The sequence below is a fragment of the Otolemur garnettii genome, unplaced genomic scaffold (assembly GCF_000181295.1).
Source record: "Otolemur garnettii isolate 467f Iridium unplaced genomic scaffold, OtoGar3 scaffold00184, whole genome shotgun sequence".
NCBI lineage: Eukaryota > Metazoa > Chordata > Mammalia > Primates > Galagidae > Otolemur > Otolemur garnettii.
Genome location: NW_003852579.1, coordinates 3,020,936 through 3,030,622, shown reverse-complemented (window position 1 = coordinate 3,030,622; position 9,687 = coordinate 3,020,936). Strand labels below are relative to the sequence as shown.

Genomic DNA, 9,687 nt, shown 5'->3' with positions numbered 1-9,687 from the left:
TTGCCTCAGCCTCCCAAGGAGCTGGGATTACAGGCACCCGCCACAACGCCTGGCCATTTTGGGGTTGTAGTTGTCATTGTTGTTTGGCAGGCCCGGGCTGGGTTCAGACCCACCAGCTCTGGTGTATGTGGCTGGTGCCCTAGCCTCTGAGCTAAGGCACCAAGCTGACAGTCCTCTTGAGGGTCTCAGGCCTCCAGGGTTTCTCTGTGATTCAGCATCTGCATCATCCCAGAGGAATCTTTTTACTTAATTTAATTTAATCTTTGTTGAGACAGAGTCTCACTTTGTCACCCTCAGTAGAGGGCTGTGGCATCATAGCTTATAGTAACCTCCAACTCTTGGGCTCAAGCAATTCTTTTGCCTCAGCCTCCCAAGTAGTTGGGACTACAGGCACCGGCCACAACACCCAGTTATTTTTAGAGACAGGGTCTTCCTCTTGTTCACTGGAATAGTCACTGTAGCCTGCATTGTACAGGATAGTCTCAAACCAGTGGACTCTGGCAGTCCACCCTCCTTGGCCTCCCACAGAGCTAGGATTACAGGCGTGAGCCTGGGCACAGGGCCATCGTGGCAAAGTGCACAGTAACCTCAAACTGCTGGGCTTAAGCAACTCTCTTGCCTAAGCCTCCAAGTAGGTAGGCCTACAGGCATGCACCACTATGCCTGGCTAGTTTTACTACTTTTAGTAGAGACAGGCTCTCACTCTTGCTTAGGATGGTCTCAAACTCCCAAGCTCAAGCAATCTGCCCACCTCAGCCTTACAGAGTGCTAGGATTACAGGTATGAGCTACCATGCCTGGTCCAGATCTTTTTTTTTTTTGAGACAGAGCCTCAAGCTGTCGCCCTAGGTAGAGGATGATGGCATCATAGCTCACAGCAACCTCCAACTCCTGGGCTCAAGTGATTCTCCTGCCTCTGCCTCCCAAGTAGCTGGGAATATAGGCGCCTGCCCAGCTATTTTTTGGTTGCAGCCGTCTTTGTTGTTCGCAGGCCCAGGCTGGATTCAAACCTGCCAGCTCAGTTGTATGTGGCTGGCGCCTTAGCCGCTTGAGCCACAGGCACCGAGCCCAGATCTTTTTAAAGTAAAGATCTGGACCTGTACAGTGGCTCACACGTGTAATCATAGCACTTTGGGAGGCCTAAGAAGAATTGTTTGAGGCCAGGAGTTCAAGACCATCCTAAACAAGACCTGTTGCTACAAAATAACAGACAGTTGGGTTTTTTTGCAGTTTTTGGCCGGGGCTGGGTTTGAACCTGCCACCTATGGCATATGGGGCCAGCACCCTACTCCTTTGAGCCACAGGTGCCACCCAACAGACAAATTTTTATAGACAAATTGTCTACAAAAAAATAAGACAAATTTGCCATGGTGTGGTGGCACCTATAGTCCTAGCTATTCTGGGAGGCTGAGGCAGCAGAATCACCTGAGCCCAAATGTTTCACTCTGCTGCCCAGGCTGCAGTGCAGTAGCCTGATCATAGCTCACTGCAGCCTCAAATGCTCAAGTGATCCTCCTGCCTCAGCCTTCTGAGTGCTACCACATTAAGCAAATTTTTTATTTTTTTGTAGACATGGGGTCTCACCATGTTGCCCAGGCTGGTCTCCAACTCCTGGGCTCAAGTGTTCCTCCCACCTCAGCCTCCCAAAGTGCTGGGATTATAAGTGTGATCACCAAGGCCAGCCTACTCTCAGAGTTTTAGAAAAGATTAAATGAGAACTCTTCCTGTATAATAATAGTAACTCTTCCTTGCTTCAAGTACTTATTATACAGGAAGAGTTCACAAAATGGAAGACCCCATCTCATTCCCCTGAAAGTTTCTCTATTAAGAATGGAACAGAGGGGCAGTGCCTGTGGCTCAAGGAGTAGGGCACCAGCCCCATATACTGGATGCACTGGGTTCAAACCCGACCCCAGCAAAAAAAACTGAAAAAAAAAAAAAAAAAGGAACAGGGGTGGTGCCTGTGGCTTAAAGGAGTAGGGCGCCGGCCCCATATGCCAGAGGTGGCAGGTTCAAACCCACCTCTGGCCAAAAAAAAAATGTGGAACAGAGGGCTCGGCGCCTGTGGCTCAAGTAGCTAAAGCACCAGCCACATATACCTGAGTTGACAGGTTTGAATCCAGCCCAGGCCATCAAGCAACAATGACGGCTACAACCAAAGAATAGCCGGGTGTTGGGGCAGGCGCCTGTAGTCCCAGCTACTTGGGAGGTGGAGGCAGGAGAATCACTTGAGCCCAGGAATTGGAGGTTGCTGTGAGTTGTGATGCCACAGTACTCTATCCAGGGCAATAGCTTGAGGCTCTGTCTCAAAAAAAAAAAAAAAAAAAAAGAATGGAACAGAGGTGTTGGTGCCTGTGGTTCAGTAAGGCACCAGCCCACTATATACTGAGGGTGGTGGGTTCAAACCCAGTCCCAGCCAAACTGCAACAAAAAAATAGCTGGGTGTTGTGGGCGCCAATCCCAGCTACTTGGGAGGCTGAGGCAAGAGAATTGCCTAAGCCCAAGAGCTGGAGGTTGCTGTGAACTGTGACGCCACAGTGCTCTACACAGGGCAACAAAGTAAGACTCTGTCTATAAAAAAAAAAAAAGAATAGAACAGAGATGACCAAGTAGCCATGTTGGAGAAACAACAAGGATTCTAGACTCAGTTCTCTTTTTGTTTTTTTAGAGAGTCTTACTATGTTGCCCAGACTAGAGTACCATGGCATCATAGCTCACAGCAACCTCAAACTCCTGGGCTCAAGCTATTTCCTGTCTCAATCTCCCAAGTAACTGGGACTACAAGTGCCTGCCACAATGATTGGCTTATTTTTTCTATTTTTACTAGAAAGGTCTCTACTAAAGAGGTCTCACTCTTGTTTAGGCTGATTGGGAACTCCTGGGCTCAAGGGACCCTCCTGCCTTCACCTCCCAGAGTGCTAGTATTACAGGCATGAGCCACCATGTCTGGCCCAGATTCAGTCCTTTTTTTTGAGATGGAGTCTCAAGCTGTTGCCAACACTTGGCTATTTTTTGGTTGTAGTTGTCATTGTTGTTTGGCAGGCCTGGGCTGGATTCAAACCCATCAGCTCTGGTGTATGTGGGTGGCACCCTAGCCACTGAGCTACAGGTGCCGAGCCCCATTCGGTTCTTTCTTTTTTGAGACAGAGCCGAGCTGTCACCCTGGGTAGAGTGCTGTGTATCACAGCTCACAGCAACCTCAAACTCCTGGGCTCAAGCAATTCTCCTGCCTCTGCCTCGCAAGTAGCTGGGACTACAACCACCTGCCACAATGCCCAGCTATTTTTTGGTTGCAGCCGTCATTGTTGTTTGGCGGGCCTGGAATGGATTTGAACCCACCAACTCAGGTGTATGTGGCTGGCGCCTTAGCCGCTTGAGCCACAGGTGCCAAGCCTCCCAATTCGGTTCTTAAAGGTCCTGACACCCTTCTAGATGTGGCCTCAGCTCTGCTAAGAGTGAGGTTCCATAATATTCTCTTTGGGTCTATCCTTAGGCTATTCTATGCAAGTAAAGTCTCTTGTCCAAGATGGGACCCTAGCCAAACCCTCCAGCCACAGCAGCTGTGACAAAGTTAGTCTCCTCAGCCTCTAGAATCTGTGAGTCGCTTCCCTGCCTCAAAATATGCTGTCCACTGGGTGTGGTGGCTCACACCTGTAATCCTAGCACTCTGGGAGGCAGAGGAGGGCAGATCACTTGAGTTCACATGAGTTCAAGACCAACCTGAGCAAGAGAGAGAGACCCCATCTCTAAAAATAGCCGGGCGTTGTGGCAGACACCTGTAATTCCAGCTACTTGGGAGGCTGAGGCAAGAGGATCACTTGAGCCTAAGAGTTTGAGGTTGCTGTGGGCAATAACGTCACAGCACTCAACCCCAGGGCGACTGAGACTCTGTCTTAAAAAAAAGAAAAGAATTTGGACTGAATATATCCCCTCTTCATCTTAGAAGGAACAGAGCTGAGGTATGCCACTATTGGATCCTTTCTGAAGACACTGCCTGCTCTGATAGCTACGGAAAACATGTTCGTGCACCTTGTCCATGCACAGGTTGGAACTGATGCTGGGTGGAATCCCATCCTCTACCCTCTGCCTCTCAGCCTCAGCTTCTTCACATGGTAAAATGATTCTGATTCCTAACTAACAAGGTAGTTAGAGGATTAAATATGTCAAGCACCCAATGTCAAGTTCCTCTTGCTAACAAGTCTTTTGTATCTTTCATGTGTTCCTTTGCCTGGAATGTCCTTCTTCCATCTTTGTTAAACTGTTCACCCTCCAAATGCTGCCTTATGTAATATATCAGCTCCTTCTCAGAGCCTTCAGGGTGCTTAGCAGCTGTTTCGTTCCCAGCTCTGGCACTGTTGTCTGTATCTTACAGCCCCCCCTAGACTGGAGTCCTTCAAGGCCAGGGCTATTTGATTCTCTTGAAGAACCTCTGTGGGTAAAAAGTGTTGTGGAAATTTTTATTTATTTATTTATTTGTCCAGGGCTGGGTTTGAACCCGCCACCTCCGGCATATGGGGCCAGCGCCCTACTCCTTTGAGCCATGTTGTGGAAATTTTTAAAAACACCCAAGAATTAAGAAGGTACTATAGGTGGCGCCCATACCTCAGTGAGTAGGGCACCAGCCATATACACTGAGGCTGGTGGGTTTGAATCCAGGCCGGGCTAGCTAAACAACTGCACAAAAAAAATTGCTGGGCATTGTGGCGGGTGCCTGTAATCCCAGCTACTTGGGAGGCTGAGGCAAGAGAATCGATTAAACCCAAGAGTTGGAGGTTGCTGTGACCTGTGACCACGGCACTCAACCCAGGGCGACTGCTTGAGGCTATTTCAAAAAAAAAAAAAAGATACTATAAAGTATAAAATAGTATAAAGAACTCCTTTTGCCCCATGTAACTTCAATAAATACCAACAGGTATAGTCAATCTTATTTTACTATCCCCCTTGCTTTATGAATCGAAACTTTACACTCCCAACCCTAATACAGAGCATGTGCTCAATCTACTGTCCCAGGGCTCCTGCCTGGGACATCTCCTAGCTGTGCTGGGAGCACCAGTGCTGGGAGAGGTGAGCTTTACACTGCACAGCCCCTATTCCTGTAGGAACAGGCCCAGGGTAGGATGGAGGCCAGGGGGAGGAAGAGGAAGACAGGCTAGTACACGACCCTTCAAGCCTCCACATGGGGATCACTCAGCATGGATACAGAACCAGGACCTGTATTTCAGGGAAGCTCTGCTTCTGTCTTGATTGGACCCAACTCTGCCAGGTGGTTTCAATGGCACCATGACATCTTCTTGCAGAAGTTTTGTGGAGGCTTCTCTATGCCTAGGTCTGGAGTGTCCTGGGGAACCTAGACCTGGAGGCCCCTGATCACCCTTTGGGTTCTGGCTCTACTTCTGCAAGTCCGATTCAGCCCCAGGGCCACATGGTTTGTGCATCAGCTCTGGCCTCACTTTTCCTCCTAGCTGGCCTCAGTGTCTTACACGGACACCCTCTGGTAATACCAGTTCCATATCATCCTCCTAGGAGACTCAACTGTGGGCAAAGTATCCTTATTGAAGGATGCTGCACAGAGGGCACCTTTGTTGAGGTACCTGGGGGTACAGGTGGAGATCCAGTGATGAAACACAGGTGGCCAAGAAGGTCCTGGTGAGTATGGTAGTAGCAGACCTCTGGACACATCCCTGTTCCCTGCCTTCTACACCATCCCAAACCTGAGAGCCAAGGAGGGAGTGCATCTACCAGGAAGGGTAGGGCAGGAGAAGGGGCTATTTAGAATGATGGACCAATAGCACAGGTCTGAGTCTTGCCCTGCCTAGTGACCTTGGAGAAGTCACATGACACTTCCAGACCTCAGAGTTCTTACCTGCAAAATAAGGGGTCACACTGGATGACCTCTGAAGACTTTTGTCTGGTTTTTTTTGAGACAGAGTTTCACTATATTGCCCTTGGTAGAGTACCGTGGCGTCACAGCTCATGGCAACCTCAAAGTCTTTGGCTTAAGCAATTCTCTTGCCTAAGCCTCCCAAGTAGCTGGGACTACAGGCGCCTGCCAAAACACCAGACTATTTTTTTTTCTTTAGAGACAGAGTCTTAACTTTATTGCCCTTGGTAGAGTGCTGTAATATCACAGCTCACAGCAAACCTCCAGCTCTTGGGCTCAGGCGATTCTCTTACCTCAGCCTCCTGAGTAGCTGGCATTACAGGTACCCACTACAATGCCTGGCTATTTTTTTTTTTTGTAGTTTGGCCGGGCTGGGTTTGAACCCGCCACCCTTGGTATATGGGGCCAGTGCCCTACTCACTGAGCCCCAGGAGCTACCCCAGGCTATTTTTTGTGGCAGTGGTCATTATTGTTTAGCTGGCCCAGGCCAGGTTTGAATCCACCACCCTCAGTGTATGTGGCTGGCACCGTAACCACTGTGCTACAGGTGCCAAGCCACGAAGACCCTTGTCTTAAGGCCAAGGATAAATATAACTTTTCCTAGGAATTCCAGAAAAGCATTGCCAAAACAAGGGTGCCTTCTCAGTTTGTAGCTCAAGACAAAAGGTCACTGTGCCCAATTCTTATGTCAGAAAAACTAGACTCAGCTCCTTCTGATGTTTGGCCTCCCTTGGAGTAAGATAATAGAAAATCCTGGGGGTGGCGCCTGTGGCTCAAAAGGGTAGGGCGTCAGTCCCATATGCCAGAGGTGGTGGGTTCAAACCCAACCCTGGCCAAACACCAAAAACAAACAGAAAATCCTTGCATTTTCTTCAAACACAGAAATGAATAACAGTACTGCCACCTGCTGACTGGAGAGCTACACCAGCCTTACCTGTCCTAACTTGAGTCATTTCAGAGGCTGTAGGCCATATGCCCTGTGTCTTTCAATTAATAACTTCTTTATTCTGGAAAAGCAAATGAAAAGTCATATTCATATAAACACTGACATTACAAAGTACAAGGAACAGGGGAAGGGAGAAGGAAATAAAACCCTCTATAAATCTTGCTAATACTGTCTCAGCCAAAAAGATCATACTGCATTGTTCCATATTCAATCACTTATATAATAAACCACAAATAAAATCTTCTCTGGAAGATACACTGCTCCTCTTTGAGACGGCAGGGAAACAGGCCAGGAAGTTGGGGTAGGAGGCTTTATTCTTTTGGCAGATCCTCTCAGTCATTATAGATATTGCTGCACTGTTAATAAAAAATATATGCTTCTCTGTAAAGCATTAAAAAAAAAATTCCAAAGATGAGATGGCTGAGGTCTCAGCTCAAGTATCTCCGAATACATTTTTGTCCATTCCCTGACCTTTCCATGTGTTATTTCTTCGTTGTTTTTCGGATCAATGCCATTCTCTGAAAAGAGAGAGAAATAAGCAGTTACACTGTGGCAGTTAGAGTCAGGAGCCTCCTGGGCCATCCATGTGTAGCTAACAGGCCGCATCATCTATACTGTAGGCTGGAGCCCTCAGGGTCTCCATTGCCAGCTGAGCAGGTTCCTTCAAATCAGAGAGCAGTCTGGAGGGCCCCAACACATGTTTAGAGGGGCCAGTAGATCCATTATTGCATTGATCATAAGAGCCGAACTGCTGTAGGCGAACAGGATGGCAAAAAAGTTAAAAGCAGGAGGTGAGAACTCTTGCATTTTGGGAACTTTGAAGATAACTTAGCAAAGCATGTGTTTTCTAGACTCTCCATACCCCATTCTCTTCTTTCTCTGATGGAAAAAATAGGAAAAGAGCCTCAATTTCAAGCTTGTCATCATACACAAAGGAAGCTGACAGCTCACAACTGATGACCTGCCATGAAGAGAAACTGAAGACTAGTAACTTCTACCAAAACCCACCACAGGGCCAGGCGTGGTGGCTCATTCCTGTAATCCTAGCACTCTGAGAGGCCAAGGCGGGTGGACTGCCTGAGCTCAGAAGTTCAAGACCAACCTAAGCAAGAGTAAGACCACATCTCTGGTAAAAATAAAAAAAATTGCTGAGTTTTGTGGGCGGCATCTGTAGTCCCAGCTACTTGGGAGGCTAAGACAGGAGGATTGCTTGAGCCCAAGAGTTTGAGATTGTTGTGAGCTAGGACACCAGAGCACTCTATCCAGGACACAGTGTAAGACTCTGTCAAAAAAAAAACCTGCCATGGAAACATAGAGATCAGTTTCAATTCTTACTATTACCAAACAGTGAGCAAATTAACAGCTTACTTTGCTCACTCTTTTTTTATCAAGAAATAGTACCAGGGCAGCGCCTGTGGCTCAAGGAGTAGGGCGCTGGCTCCATACGCCAGGGATGTGGGTTCGAGCCCAGCCCCAGCCAAAAACTGCAAAAAAAAGAAAATAAATAAATAAATAGTGCCAATATTATGATTATTTGTTGACTAAATAAATAGGACTGAGAAGTTGATAATCTGGGAGCAGAGCCAAAGTGACAGTCGCTTGTCTAGAGAGATCCTCTTCTGAAGAACAGAGCAGTCCTTTGATGCAGGCTTTGGCAGTTTCCTTGTAGGGTTCCTCTGTGAGCTCTCTAAACATCTACTCCAAAGATACCAGGCTATGGCAAGGCAAGGGGCACCCACTCAGGACTGCTCAGCAGTGCCTGCCAAGCTTAATTGAGCTTAATTTGAAAAGCTCACTTTTCAAATTAGAGTAGTTGGTTAAATAAAGACATAAAGGTGAGGCCAATAGTGCTGTTGGACTGACCAATGACAGGGACAGTTTGCTCCCTTAAAGTGGTATTCTCATACTGACCCCTGCATTCTTTGGCAAGAAAACAGAACTGGGTGTGATGGCTCATCCCTGTAATCCCAGCAGTTTGAGAGGCTAAGGTGGGAGGTTCACCTGAGCCCAGGAGTTTAAGACCAGTCTAGGCAGGTAGCACTGTGGCTCAGTGAGTAGGGCACTGGCCTAGGGTGGTGGGTTCAAACCCAGCCCCGGTTAGATTGCAACAAAAAAATAGCCGAGTGTTGTGGCAGACGTCTATAGTCCCAGCTACCCGGGAGGCAAGAGAATCGCCTAAGCCCAAGAGCTGGAGGTTGCTGTGAGCTGTGATACCACAGCAATCTACCGAGGGTGACAAAGTAAGACTGTCTCTAAAAAAAAAAAAAATTAGGTAAGCACAGTGGTATGTGCCTACAGTCCTAGCTACTCAAGAGGCTGAGGCAGTATCACTTGAACCTAGGAATTTGAAGCTACAGTGAACTATGATCAATTTTTTATTTTTATTTTATTTATTTTTTTGAGACAATCTCACTCTGTCACCCTAGGTAAAGTACCATACCATCATAGCTCACAGCAACCTCAAAACTCTTCAGCTCAAGTGATCCTCTTGCCTCAGCTTCCCGAGTAGCTGGGACTACAGACTCTCACCACAACTCCCAGCTAGTTTTTCTATTTTTAGTAGAGACGGGGGTCTCATTCTTGCTCAGGCTGATCTTGAACTCCTGAGCTCAAGCAATCCGCTGCCTCAGCCTCCCACAGTGCTAGGATTACACAGGTCTGAGCCACTGAGCCCAGCCATATTTTTATTTTATTTTTTGAGAGAGTCTTCTCTGTCACCCTGGGTAGAGTGTTGTATCATCATAGCTCACAGCAGCCTCAAACTCTAAGACTCAAGTGATCCTCTTGCCTTAGCCTCCTGAGTAGCTGAGACTACAGGAGTCTGCCATGAGGCCCTACTAATTTTTTTTTTTTTTTTTTTT

At 47.5% G+C, this 9,687-nt stretch overlaps 1 protein-coding gene across 1 annotated transcript in view; it reads right to left on the bottom strand.

Annotated features, from left to right (window-relative positions):
- Positions 1–6,864: 6,864 nt before the first annotated feature.
- The window catches only part of TAF12 (TATA-box binding protein associated factor 12), a 15,931-nt gene continuing 13,108 nt past the window's right edge, over positions 6,865–9,687 (bottom strand). The window contains exon 4 of the mRNA XM_012812015.2: positions 6,865–7,344. Coding sequence (XP_012667469.1) covers positions 7,309–7,344 — 36 coding nt within the window. The 3' untranslated portion in view covers positions 6,865–7,308. The remainder of the gene's footprint in view (positions 7,345–9,687) is intronic.